This window comes from Lichenostomus cassidix, chromosome Z (assembly GCF_008360975.1).
Source record: "Lichenostomus cassidix isolate B80296 chromosome Z, HeHo_3.0, whole genome shotgun sequence".
NCBI classification, from domain to species: domain Eukaryota; kingdom Metazoa; phylum Chordata; class Aves; order Passeriformes; family Meliphagidae; genus Lichenostomus; species Lichenostomus cassidix.
This window is the reverse complement of record NC_139511.1, coordinates 16,689,877-16,704,085: the sequence shown is the minus strand read 5'-3', so window position 1 is coordinate 16,704,085 and position 14,209 is coordinate 16,689,877. Positions and strand designations below refer to the sequence as shown.

Here is a 14,209-nt window from a genome sequence, read left to right as displayed (position 1 = left end):
GGAGCGGCGCCGGCCTCGCCTCGCCCGCAGACTGCACCGCGCGGCGGCTGCCGGGCGGCCGGGGGCGGCCGGGGGCGGGGCCGGGGCCGATGGGAGCAGCCGCGGCGCCCCGCCCAGCGCCGAGCGGTTCCGGGGCACGGGGCGCCGGCCGGCATGAGCTCCGAGCGGGGGAACGTGTCGCGCACGCGGCCGCAGCGCCACCAGAACGTGCGCGCCTTCCAGAACGACAAGTACGACACCAGCGCCCGGCGCAAGGTAGGCGGGGGCGGGCCCGGGGTTGTCCCGCCGCCAGAAGCTGCCCCGCCGGGGGCGATGGGGCGATGGGGCCGGAGCGGTGGGAGGGGTTTCCTGCAGCATGGACAGGTCCCTCTGCGGCCTCTGAAGCCAAGCCCTGTCCCAGTGAGGTCTGGTGCCCGGTCCTGAAAGGCTTCGGGGTCGCAGAGGCGGCAGTGGCTGCCGAGGCTTGGTTTCGGTGGTGGAGATGCCTTTGGGCCGGTCAGCCCGCACCAGGGACAGTGCTGCTGAGGGAGCAGCGCAACAGGACATTTCAGTCAGCTGTCACTGACTGAAGTACGCCAACGTGAAACTTGGGTTGCATTTATGGCATGAAAGGACCTAGTTAAACTAAAGAATTATTGAGAGGCGTGCTGAAATAAAGTACTTACAGTTGTGCAGTGAGTGCAGTAATTAAATCCTCCATGGTGCGCTATCCATGTGACTTCTTGAAAGGTGTTTGGTCCTCTCGAGTATTTGGCTATGTGGTCATAACTCAGACATCCTGATGCTTTGAGAGTTTAGTGTGAACAGCTTCCCGCCGTCAGACATATAAATATCTAGCTTCAATTTGCATACTTCTGAGACAACTTTTAAAAGACTCATGTGTGCTTTAATTTTATTTTTTTAAGGGGCTTTTCTGATTAGTTAGATAGAAAGGTGTCTTCACTATTCTATCAGCACTTTTGCTACAGACGTTGTTATCTTCACTCTGTTGTTTCAGAAGACTGTTTTGTCTTTTGATTCTAAGCAAGGAAACAGAAATGGTCCACAATATATTCTTGAAACTCACCCTGTGCTTGTAGTTTTGGTAACATAATGCATGGGAGGGGCTGAAGAGCACACAGAGTGCCTGAGCAGTAACACCAACGAAGTGAGACATTTCATCTTGCAGGCTAAACTGAGAAGGTGGATAGAACAAAACAGAGGATGAACAATCTAGTAGAGTTTATCTGGTGCTATTGCTGTCATCTCAGTATCCCTTTAGCTGAACCTGACTGGGTTGCCAAAAAGAGCTGGGAGGAGGGGAGCAAAGTAGTAAGTTAAAGCCATGATGCCAAAGAGGGAGGTTTGGGGGTTTTGTGAGTTTGTTTTGGTTGGTTTTTTAGATGTTGTAGGACTGGTTCTGCGAGCTGAACAGGCTGCTTTCCTAGGATTCTAAGCAGTGACAGTATTGTTTGTTGTGTGAGTCACTGCATGATCTCTGATACAAGAGTGTTTTCCTATCTGGATACAAACACACACACACAGGGAAGTATCCTAGAGAGTTGGTCTATCAGAGAAGTCTTCAAAGAGAAACTGGGATCCGTTTTGTAGTTGAAATAATCACTTCAATACTCACGTGGCTGTTTTTCTTTCCTTTAAAAATAGTTTATATCCCTGTAGACCTGGCTACACAATACCATGCACACAAATAAATCTAGTTTTTTGATATAGCCAAGGTTTGCTATGGACGTCAACTTGTCTCTTTTTACTTTTCATTACAAGCAAATAATTTCTTTTCTCTCTATGCCTGGCAGTTCATGGAAGGGGCTGAGCATGTGGAAGAAGCATCCTGAAGAATGTGCTTCCTGTTCTGTGGTTAGATAATGTGTGGTAAGGGGAAAGGATGCCTTCCTTTTTCTTTTGGCATACTGTCATGTACAAGTACAAGTCATAAGATATTGTCATATCTTAGGATATTCCCCAGTTTATTGTTCCCACTGAAACACTAAACCATGCACCACTCACTCACTCACTCCCCCTCTCCCTGCCTCTCTCCCTGCATAGCCCTGGAGAGAATTGGAGGCACAAAAGGCAAAGATCACAGATTGAGATGAGGACAATTTGGTGGAAACAGCAGATGCGATAAGAAAACAACCAGTAACAGCAATAATATTGATAACAGTGTAGAAGGGATGGTTCACACAAGTGCTCACTGTGAGGGAGCCATGGCAATACCAGACCACACCATGCCATGTCACCTGGAAGGCACCCCTCTTGGAAAATGATGTGAGGTGGTATAGAAAAACCTCAGTGTCCAAGCCATGCCGCTACTGACTACTGGAAAAATTAACCTTCTCTTGGCCAGAACCAGGACAGGGATACACAGGGGTCATTGTAGTGATTACTAGCTCCATTGCTGCTGTTTGTGAAATTTGCAAAGAAGTTAGACTAGCAAAGTGGTGCTTAATGTCACAGTTTAGATACAGACTATGCTGAATGCATCTCTGTCTTGTGTAGTCCTGGATGGTCATGGTGTGATGAGAAAAAGGAAGAAATCATAGAAATTTGATCACAGGGACTGATACAGGAGTGAGGCTTCCTTCCTTTCTGCCTCTCATTAGCTCAGTAGATCAGAGGAATGCTTAAAGCTCCTGAGAGTGGATCTCCTGCAAATCGCTGTTAAAAGATATGGGGGTTTTTTGTATATGGCCAGTCTACTGTTGTGCACTGTCCAATGTAATACTGTCTAGAAAGGCTGCAAAATTCTTACCAACTTAAAATTTGAATCCTGCTGCAATTGCTCACTGCATTAGCCATGTTGAATATTTACTACAGTAGCTTCAGGTTGTACAGTGGGTGGAGTTGAGGTAGTTAATTATGGTGTTATTGCTGCTTCTCTCAGTGAAGCAGTAGCTGCAAAGGAAATTGATCTAATAGTATTTTGACTTTTCTCTGCTGGAAGTTGTTATTCAGTTGGTTTTTTAATGTTTTATGCTCCTTGTCTGACACTGGCTATGTGGTCCGTTTTCTAATCTTAAAGGCCATAGGTAGCAAAAAAGTATACTCCCTTTCTGCTGTATTTGGGAAAAAGCCTACCTGCAGCAGTGCTGAAAGGGTTTGCATCTTAGGATGATCTGAAGAAGGAATAGCCAGGGCAGGGTAAGACACTGTCTTGTTAGTTATTGAATCTTAGAATTTGTTTATGGTATTTGCATTACATGGTCTATTCCAGAGCACCTCTGTGCAGCACCGAGCTGAGGAATATACATTATGTTATATGAATATACATTTTACATGAAGTACATTACATAAGTCATCTTGGAAGCTACAGTAGTTCTAGAAATGAAAGCAAATATCATTCAATGAGAATATTTAGAATTCCATTGTAGTAAGATGGTAAACCACAAAGTGATTCATATTTACACTTAAATGACTGATTTGTTTCTCCATTTCTTTCCTTTCATTAAGTACGCCCAAGATGATAATCCACATTTCCCTAAATTTCAGGGGTTATTAACTCTGAACCTCAGCTTTACCACAGTGTTGATGTCAGTTACTTTTTAGCTGGGTGCGTGGATAAATCACTTGTTTCAGTGGAAACACTGGTTGAGCATGGGAAAGCACTAGGTACAGAACAGCTGAATGTAGAGCTTAAGTGCTGAGTCAGTGATAATGTTTTGAAGCACAGAAGGGAGATAGAGATAAGCCAGTGGCTGACTGGAATTGCTAGATAACCGTATTGCAGTTTTTTTAGATTATGTTCTTGCTGCAACATAGAGTAGCTTGGTAGGCTGAAGTCTACTCTCTAGCCACTCCTGTTAATCTGGGTTCAGAAGTGCGTTCAGACTTGGGTTGTAGTCTTTTGTGTAGGGAGAATAGGAGCAAATAAAACATCTGCTCTGGACTCTAACCCAGCTGAGGTGGGGCAGAGAGTAAGAGAAAGAATGTGTGGGTAGGTGCAGGAGGTGTGTCTGATATATGTGTGTGTGTGTGTGTGTATGTATCTTTGTGTATTTTCCATTCTTTCTGAAGGAGATGGTGAGACTCCTTCTAGAGCTCTCTTAAATGCTATATCCATATGCTGTTTAACTTTTGAAATACAACTGATGAGAAAATACCTGTAGAAAAAGGAATTTCAAGTAATACTGATACAATATGTGAGCAAATGAAGCTCTGTGGGGGGACAATTTTAGCCTACAATTTCAGCTTACAATTTCAGTGTAATGTGAAATGCCTGAAATCTGGTATCTGGTAGCTCAGTTTCACATTTGTCAGTCTTCACTGACCTACTCTAACTGCTTCACAGTCATGTGCTGGAGATGCTGTGGAGTTTTGTTTTTCAGAGAGGTGCAGTTGCTCAGAATTGCTGCATTCATCCATGTGCTGCCTTCATCCTTGCTGACTGAAGCAGTGTCACCTGTTTTTCTGACAAGGAAGTTTATGGGTGGCATTAACATTACACTCATTTACAGCAGAATAGACCACTGATATGTACTCAGTAGCAGGAATCTGCTTTCAATAGAGGAAATCAAAATACCCATGGGTTCACACATAATTAGAAGCTTACAAACAGATGGTGAAGCTTCTTTGAAGCCCTGTCATTACCTCTTGCCTGTGGGTGCTTTAATGCTAGTTTTAGCTAGGGATTATTTTGTGTGCCAAGTTAGTAGGTGTAGGTGCATTCGTTTACTTTAATATGTTCTGAACTGCTTTTGGCAGGTTGTTAGGTGACTTAATATTAGGTTACATGAGCAGAGGACATTGGTTCGTTAATGTACAACTGACTGCATAGTGTGCACATGAAATATTCTGTGGCTTCATGCTTTAAGACTGTTTAGGTATATCTGTATTGCATAACTAATTTCCATGGAGAATGTGTAGACGTACTGTAAGCACTGCATGAAATGCACTTGTCCTTGGAGAAAAGTATGCTGAAGAAAAGAGAGAGCTATTGACTAAAACAGGGAAATAAGCATAAAGAAAACCCCAGAGAAACTGTTGGGACAGAAACATAATCTAACATACTGGAGTGGTTTTCACACCAAGAAATTAATTTCAGGTCACAAGATAAATTTCTTGGATTTATCATCAATCCAAGACATAAGTGCTACCTCCTGTCTGTGAGGGCTGACTGTGTGCATAAAAGCTGGGTAGAAAAGTTGGTGGAGAGTAATGAAGTTTACAAGCCTTGTTCAGGTGTTTTTGTGGGTTGTTGAGGTTTTTTTTGTACCCTTAAGAGAAAGCTATTAAATGGGCAAAAGGAAGAAAATATGAGTACGTGAAAGTTTAAACAATAAACATAATATATTAGAAAGTAAATATTGGTAGGAAAAGTAAGTACCAGAAGGGGTTTATTTGATTTTACTAGTGACTTCCCCATGCTAATTGGGAACTGAGAAACAAGAAAAGTTTGTCTTCCAGTTTCTTAGAAGAACTTCTCTCACATGTTTTTTAGCAATTTCAGAAATCTTAAATAATGGATTATTCAAATCTTTCTTTAGGGACAGCTTTATTTACACCCTTCAAGTCTGCATGGCTTTTGGAAGTGGTATGTTATGGGTTTTTTTGGTCAGAGGAAATGTTGAATTTAGTGTAAAAATCAGTAAACTAGCAACTTATTTTAGTAACAGTAGCATTTAAATATGCTTTTTTTCTGAGCAAAATAAATCTAAAAGACAAATACAAACTCTGTAACTGCTTGTGTCATTCTCTGTTGACATTTTAAAACAACAGGCTGGTTGTAGAGCCATAGAGATGTGCTGAGCCAATGATTAACAACACCTCCCCATATTTGAAGTATGAAAATTGAGTAAAAAGGACAGGAAGTTGCTGAAGGGGAGGAAGATGCTGTATGTGTGCCTCTTAGAAGGAAAGAATTAGAGCTTCAAAGCTATTGTCTTTCTTCCAGTTTGTGACCTCCTGAGTAGATGCAATGTGATTTCTTTGAGTAGCTGTGTAAGATCTGTGGTCCTACTATGTTGAAAAGTTTAGGCATCTTTATGCCTGGATTAGATGCTAAATGTGGTTTTTGACACACATCGATGTGGTTGTGAGAATCATATAATGGTTTGGGTTGAAAGGGACCTTACAGACCATCTAGTTCCAATCTCCCTGTCATGAGCAGGGACATTTTGCACTAGAACAGGTTGCTCAGAGCCCCATCCAGCCTGGTGATAAATGCTGCCAGGGCTGGGGCCTCCACAGCTTCTCTGGGCAACCTATTCTAGTATCTCAACACCATCACAGTAAAATATCTTTTTCTGAGACCTGATCTAAACCTACACTCTTTCGTCCTCTTGTAAAAAGTCCCTCTCCAGCTCTCTTGTAGCCCTCTTTAGGTACTGGGAGGTGCTCTAAGGTCTTTCTCTTTTCCAGGCTGAACAACCCCAAGTCTCAGGCTGCCTTCATAGGAGAGGTGCTCTAGTCCTGTGATCTATTTAGTGGCCCTCCTTTGGCTTGTTCCAACATGTCCATGTCTTTCTTACGTTGGGGGTCCCAGAGCTGAATGCTTATGTGGTGTCTCACAAGAGCAGTGTGAAGGGGCAGAATCCCCTCCCTTGCCCTGCTGGCCAGCTTTACGGGCCAGCTTTATGGCACACACTGCCAGCTCACATTGAGCTTCTCAACCACCAACACCTACAAAGGTCTTCTCCTCAGAGTGCTCTCTGTCCATTCTCCACCCACCCTGCATTTGTGCTTGGGATTGCCACAACCCAGGTGCAGGACCTTTCACTTGGCTTTGTTGAACTTAATGAGATTTGTACAGGTCAACCTCTCAAACCTGTTCAGGTCCCTTTGTACAGCATCGCTTCCCTCCAGTGTGTTGACCACATTATTCAGGTTTGCTGTCATTGGCAAACTTGCTGTCAGTTCCACAGTCTAAATGCCTTCTCCATGTCCTGGATAACCAGGTCTTCTGTATCCTGTATTCTTCCTGAGAGGACCCACATTTTCCTGAGTCTGTGTTTTATCACTGACGTACCTAAAGAGCCTTTCTTTTGTTACCCTTGATGTCTTTAGCCAGATTTATTTGTACCAGTACTGTAGCTTTCCTAACCATCTCCTTTTGTGCAATTTCTTTGTATTCCTCCCAGGAGGAATAGCTACTTTTCCCTGCTTCCACCCCCTGCAAGCTACCTGTTTGTGTTTAAGTTTCCCCAGAAGCTCTTCGTTCATCCATGCAGGTCTCCTGGTTTTCTTTATTCGTCTCCTCTTTGTAGGAATGCATTGTTCTTGAACTTGAAGGAGATAGCCCTTCAATGTCATCCAGGTCTGTTGGGCCTGTCCTTCCCTCCAAGGTTCTGTCTCATGGCAGTCTACTGAGGAGATCCTTGAAGATGCCAAAATCTGCCTTCCTGAAGTCCTGAAGGGCAGTGATCATCCCGCACTCCTCACTGCTCCAATGATCTTAAACTCCACTGCTTCATGTCACTGCAGCCCCTTGAGCTTCACATTCACCAGCTCCTCATTTTTGGTGAAAAAAATGTCCAGCACAGCGTCTCTGCTTGTTGGCTCTTCTATCACTTGGAGGAGGCAGTTGTTTGTCATCAGTGTATGCTGGGAGCCTCCTGAATTACCTATGCCCTGTTGCACTGCCTCTTCATCTTTGGCATTTTTGGCGTTTGTGATGGTCAGCGTTTCAGTTTGATTAAAAAAAAGAAAAAAATAAATGCATCACTGTGTGATTGTTGTCTATTGTGGAGCCAGATGATAATCATATTGGGATGGGGAAGAGCTTTATAAAGCTTCATTAATAATAACTAGGCGTATTTCTTTGTTCCATAGCAAATACTTAGCAGAATCTGTAATAGGCTGCCTGTTTGATGAACTTTGGATTTGCTTGAAATGAGATATTTCTGAAGTAGTTTCTGTTTCATTCTTCTACGCTGGGTATGCCACATGCAGTCCTGAGCAAGGGCTCTTGCATCCCAAGTGCCTTAGGCATTGCTGAGCCTGTCCCTGCGTCACTCGACCCTGCCCGTGGTAAAGGAAACGAGGTGGTTTTTATCTAGGAAGCTAACTGCTTCTTTGGAGAGACAACCACCTGTCTTCAGCTTGAGCTACTGCAGTCTTTCGACGGTCATTGGGCTCTGCCTTAGTACAATTAAAAATAGCTGGTAACAACAGATGTATTCCCACCTGGAAATACAAATTACAGTGTTTGTGTCTTACTCCCGTCCTGCATTACTAATCAATGCAAGTCAGGCGAGTGAGGAGGAGAACTGGGAAGTTCAGGTTAATTTGCAGGTTGTTATAAGCTTACTTGGGCTGTGCTGCTTGGAGATTTAATTTGTGCTGGTCAAGCACTGAAAAGAATGCTTAGCTTTGAACTGCTTGATTTTTAAAAGACAGAGCACAGGCACTGCTCACAGCAGTTTGAATTTCAAGATACTGAATTGTGAGATATCAAATTGCCTTTAACAGATATCTGCTGAGAACTTACCAGTGATTTTCTTCTCTCAGAAATTTTGCACATTAACTAATTGCTTGTATTGCTTGGAAAATATATTCGTAATGCATTAGAACCACAGCTTTCTATATTCATTACTCAAGCAGTATGCAAAACCTTGTTTGGTTGGTTTCTTAATATGCCAAGTCTCAATTTGATCATTTAGAAAATAATTTTCTTCTAACTGAAACGGGCAGAAAGCACTATGCCTTCAGTTAACCACACCATGGGAAAACTCATACTGAATGGTGGAAGTTTAATGAAAAAGGAGACAATGAAACACAAGTTCCAGTGTATTGTTTCAGTTAAAAGTAGTGTTTCTGTTGCAACATATGTTTTTTGGAATAGAATGAGTAAAGCTTGGCTTGTGTTTTTGTCTTGTATGTTGAAGTAGCCCTTTCTGGAGTAGCAAGAAACTCTTGTGGGTCACAAAAGCAAGAAATTACTTCAGAAGATGCTGTATTCATAGAATAACTTCTTTTCAGTTTATTTGTGAAAGAATAACATAAACTGTAATCCAGATTAATACAGAATCACTCCTTTTAGGTATGCTAAGAAGTAGATGTAGTTTAAACTATTTTAATAATGCAGTGTCGATATGGTAGCCATTTTTAAATGATCTTAAAAATATGGTTTTTTATTAATTTTTAATTTTGAAATTAAAAATTTCACATTTTTTAATTGTGAAATTTCTATTTTTAAATTTCTGAATGAATATGAACATCTGAATGAATGTGAACTGAATACTGCTGGCATTCTTAGAGAAGAAATAAAATTAGTTTGAGTACACAAGGATGTTGCTTGTTATGTAAGGTAAGAATGTGCTTTGGTACCTTTTGCCATCGCAGAATAACTTCTCTTGTGCAAATATGACTGGCCAGTTGATATTTTGTGCTTCTGAGAAAGCTAAACACAAAATGTTGTAGGATATATTAAGGTAAATTTTGCATTGTCTTAAAAATATACCGTGGTTTAAATTACCATTTTAAGGATTTTATCTTAGGTATGAGAGAGCAAAAATGTTTTTCATAAAGGAAGGCTAGGATTAGAGAGAGATTGAATAATTTGACTGCGAATAGTGTGTGGATTCTACTTTATTGTTATTTGAGAAAAATCCTGAGACATTTAAACTATGTGTTACGGTGACTGTGTGAGCAACAGTAAGTTAAATGTTAAGTATTATAAGCTGTCTTCTTCGGACAAAAACTGTGTACTTCAGGGCTCATTTCTTCTTAAATCACTTTTGTAAAATTTCTGGAGATGAAAAGAATGAAATACATATAGTAATATATTATCAATAATATTAAAACATAAGTATAACTATTTAGAATATAATAATAATTAGTAAAGTAGTCTTTAACTTCAAGGTACTCTTTCCATTGAAGAAAATTGCTAGACATAAATGTATAGGAAATGCTTAATGTTAATGTCAAGCAAACATATGATGGGCAAAGATGCTTTCTAAGCAAGATTATACTCATTACAGTAGGAAATCATTAATGTGTTTTTATTTTCATTTATTTTTTCAGAAAATAAATGCTAAACTTCATGATGGAGTGTGTCAGCATTGCAAAGGTATCTTGGAGTGGCGAGTAAAATTCAGAAAGTACAAACTACTGACAAAACCTAAAAAATGGTGAGTTAAGATACTTTGTGTTAATTGTTGATTGTGTAGTTTGTGAGCTTTTGGAAAATATTCTGGCTTTGGAAACTCACAAGAAGAAGCTGCTATTATGTAACATCTATCATATTTGGAGTCTGCTATGACAATATATAGATGATTTTAAGTTTCTAATTCATAAGTCTTTTATCTTAAACTTTTGAAGAGAAGACAGAGAGGGAAAGCAACAGCTTCTCTCTTTGCTGTTAAAAATTGTTGAAGTGTCGAGCTGTAAGTTTTCAAGACTGCCAGTGTGTCCTCCCTTCAAGTCTGTATTAGAGGAATCTGCACATCTCTTGTACTTCACAGATGTTTGCAATACCAGCATTTCATTACCTCTTAGCATGTTTGCTCCTTTTCTGTAAGAAACTATAATCCTAAGTAGTAAATGTTGGCATTGTTTGCATACAATTCTGTATTACTTTTGCATAAGTATATACAAAAGTAATACAGAATTTGTATTATACAGAATAACAGAATTTGTATTATACAGAATAACAAATCTTTGTTATAACAAAGATGATGAATATTTTAACCTGTCACAAACTTACAAATTATTTTGATTTTCTGAAGGAGATGCTGTCTGCTTCCCTCTTATTTGCTCAGTTGCAGAGGTCCTTACCTCCTGTGTTAGCAGACACAGACAGTGTTTCAGCAACGAGACACTGAACTCAGAGAAACCACAGCTGGGCTGTGGTGCACAATACAGCCAGGTTTATTGCAGTAGCTCGCTCAGCATCTGTGTGTTTCTCTCAGTTACAAACTTCTGAAGTACTCAGAAACTGATTGAAGAGCTTCTGCAAATGTCTGTGTGCAGCTCCCCGAGTTGATGGTGTATTTTATTTTAATTTTCAGTAGACCAAAAGGGAAGAAATGTTTATTCATACTACATCCCCCACTTGTGTGAAGTTTCACTTTTTAAAATGCAAACATATGTGCAACAAGTATTTTGGTTTTAGTAATCAGTTTCACCCTTTCATGCAAAATATAAATTATTAGGTAGGAGGCTTGCTGAATAAAAAAATTCTGGGTTCTCTGCACCATGGGTGAAGTTGGGTTTTGTGGTTTTTTAACTCTTACTCAAATAACTATGTGCATCCTGGCTTTTTTTCCCTAAAGGGAAGAAGGCAGGCAAAAACCCCATGTAAATAAGGGATGCGTTGGAAATAGAAAAAGTGACATTGTAGAACAGCTGCTTATAACAGAATATGTGATCTTCTCTGTCATATTTTTGAACAAGGAAGTTGTGCTTCAGAGCATTCTAGCTTTACAGGTGATGATTTCTAGACCAGCAGTACAATGGCTGGGTGAGCCACTGTTCTGAAAGGATAAGACACTGAAAATTTTCAACAGATGAAGTTTCTGGGTGAAGTAAAAGCATAATAGACATTAAAAATGTGACAATTTTTTAAAAAATTAATTCTTTCTGTTGCAAAACTTGGGAATGAAGGACTTCTCTGTACCTCAACTTATTTTTAGTTTTTTAACATCTTTAAAATTGCAAGTGTTAGTACAAGCACAAGTTCACCCTACTTCTATTTTAAGTATTTAATTATTAGAAATTAAACTATTTTTTAAAAAATGTAAATCTGCCTTGCATTGGTAGTGCCCCTGTTTGGTATGATGTGTCTGGGAAGAGCTTTTGAGGGCATTAGAACCAAGAAAATTACTTTTAAGACAGCAGCATTACATGGGGTATATTGTTCTGGGCTATGTTCTGCAGATAGTTACAGGGCTTTAGTAATGTCAGCTGAATGTTAAGCTGCAGCATTTTGGAAATTGCTAAATCCACAGGATTTTGTCATATTTTGAAAAACAGTAGCCCAAGCTGTCTACATAATTAGGTTTGGTGTGTTGAGAATACTGTTCCATACAGGCTTGTGTTCATAGAAAACAAATTCTAGCACTGACTCGGTTTATACTCTGAGAATTTCAAGAGGAAGTCATTGCAGTTTTTGAACTGAAGGCGTTTTATTTGCAAAAATCCATGTTCTTTTTTATACCATATACTTTTATTATTAAACCAGAAGTTTTACAACTTTTAAAGTAAAAACTGCCTGCAAAAATGAATGGAAACCTTTCTTTTGTCAACTGTAATATAAAAATCCTGATTTAATGTTTCTTTTTCAGTACTTGTTTTAATAAGTTCCTGAAAAAGATAAGGGTTGGGGGGTGAATAGCAATGATTTTGATAGTGCTACTTGTTAAAACACCAAGTTTTTAATTTTAAACGAGCCTAAAGCATGTTGTTCCTTTTGTAGGGTGTGTCTATATTATATTTGAACACAGAATATTTAATAAGTGTCCACAATACTATTTCAATAATGTTTTTTTCCTCTTCACAGTGTGAAGTGCCTCCAAAAGACTGTAAAAGATCCTTATCATATTATTTGTCGACCATGTGCTGGTAAACTAGAAATTTGTGCTAAATGTGGGAAAGAAGAAGAAATAGTAATTCCGTAAGTAGCTCATAGGGTACACAGTTTTAGTCCTGCCCTGTTCATTCCCTTTTTAATAACCCTTGTTTGGAAACGGCCAAGAAGCTGTTGTACTTTATGTCATATTCTCAGTAATCCCAACAGGAATCAGTGGGAGTAATTTTCCTCCCTTTATTCAGATGAAACTAGGGGTGAAATGCTTGTTGATGTTTTTGGGACTGAGCCAAAAGAAGTCCTACTTGGATAAGACACTTTAACACCATAGGGTACATTATATATGTTCCTTAAGAACTAAGCACTTCAAAATGGATTTTGGTGTAAAGCATCATAAAATATGCCTAAGCCAATTTACTGTTTGCGTTTTGTCTGCCACTTGATGATTCAGTTACTAGTGAACAGAAGAACTAAACAAGGACTGATACTGAGCACAGTTACCACAGTATATTTAGCAGGCTTTTGGCTTTTTTTTTTCTTTTACTAGAGTTCTGTCTTTATTAAGATGATACATGATAAATGTATCATGCTTAATAAATGATAATGATAAATGATAATGATAAGCATCTATTTACTGGTTCGTGACAACTGCCCAGCAGTTGCTTTGTTGGTCAAGCTGTTCAAATATCTATTTTTCTTTCTTTACAGTTTTTTCTGTACTAAATACTTTTTTAATGCATACTTTACTGTGTTTTATATCCTTCCTATTCGGTGTGAAAGCAACTTTCAGGGAAGTTGCAACTTTTATTGTCCCTCTCCTCCTTCTTCCCACCTCCCGCCATCTTCCATCCTATATTGAGATGGAGTGTTGGGAGAATGTTCTATTCTCCATCCCATTCTTGTTTACATTCCAGAAGTGGGTGGTGATAACATCCCCCTTGCTTTCTACAGGATTGATAAAGGACAAGACAGCACTGAGACTACTAAAAATGGCCAAGAGAGCAGTAGATTGAAGGATGAGCTGGATTTTGATACCAATTTCCGTAGTGCAGACAGTGATGAAGATTCTGATGTGCTTGAAGAACGATTTAAAAGTATGAATTTTGAAGCAACAGAGATCTAGAATGTTATGTTTATACAAGAGTTTATATGCAATAAAATATAGTAAACCAATATATGCCTTTAACTGCTCCAAAACATGATTTGATATCCTTGTATGTAAATGTTGGCATTGTGTATGATGCTGCTTGTTGGGGATTTGTATTAATAAATATTTTTATGTATTAAGAGCGAATCTTTATGCTTATCTGTAAGCACAGTTATTTATTGCATACATGTAACAACTTCTTGTTTTTCTGGAATAAAGCCTCATTGTGTAATTGTTCAAAAACCAATATTGTATCAGCAATATTATTACTGCTTGGAAATCTACATGAAAATCTGGGATCAACACAAGCTTGTCATAAAAAGGAAGAGCTAAACCAGCTGTTACGGTTTTCTGAAGGAAGAACTTGAAACATTGTGTCAGTGAGTTTCCAAATGGGACCTTACCCTCATTCCTGGGGGTTTTGTTGGTTTTTCTCCCAACAAAAAAGAAACAAGTGCATAAATGCTATCACCAGTGCAGTTCATGCTTATTTACCACATATAAGTATATATTATAGATTTGTGACCTTGTTACTACCAAAGTTTTGTAAAGAAAAAAGCCTGCAGACTATTTAGAATTTCTCATAACTGGTCTCACACTTT

The 14,209-nt window shown here is 39.4% G+C and overlaps 1 protein-coding gene across 2 annotated transcripts; it reads left to right on the top strand.

Moving 5' to 3' along the window:
* Positions 1 to 96: 96 nt before the first annotated feature.
* On the top strand, positions 97 to 13,854 carry CZH9orf85 (chromosome Z C9orf85 homolog). Of its 2 annotated transcripts, XM_085043356.1 has the most exons (5): positions 99 to 255; positions 9,191 to 9,241; positions 9,958 to 10,064; positions 12,434 to 12,547; positions 13,412 to 13,854. In XM_085043356.1, the coding sequence occupies exons 1-5, from the start codon at positions 154 to 156 to the stop codon at positions 13,581 to 13,583; spliced, it is 546 nt and encodes a 181-aa protein (XP_084899482.1). In that variant the 5' UTR covers positions 99 to 153; the 3' UTR covers positions 13,584 to 13,854. The 2 variants fall into 2 exon arrangements, with proteins under 2 accessions (XP_084899483.1, XP_084899482.1); XM_085043357.1 differs by lacking the exon at positions 9,191 to 9,241 and having other exon boundaries at positions 97 to 255.
* The last annotated feature ends 355 nt before the right edge of the window (positions 13,855 to 14,209 follow it).

Excerpts from the sequence above, each read along its gene's own strand:
- CZH9orf85 (XM_085043356.1), top strand. The coding sequence starts at position 154 with ATGAGCTCCGAGCGGGGGAACGTGTCGCGCACGCGGCCGCAGCGCCAC. Across the intron at positions 256-9,190 it reads ACACCAGCGCCCGGCGCAAG|AGAAGAAATAAAATTAGTTT; the intron begins GTAGGCGGGGGC and ends TGGCATTCTTAG. Across the intron at positions 9,242-9,957 it reads GATGTTGCTTGTTATGTAAG|AAAATAAATGCTAAACTTCA; the intron begins GTAAGAATGTGC and ends TTATTTTTTCAG.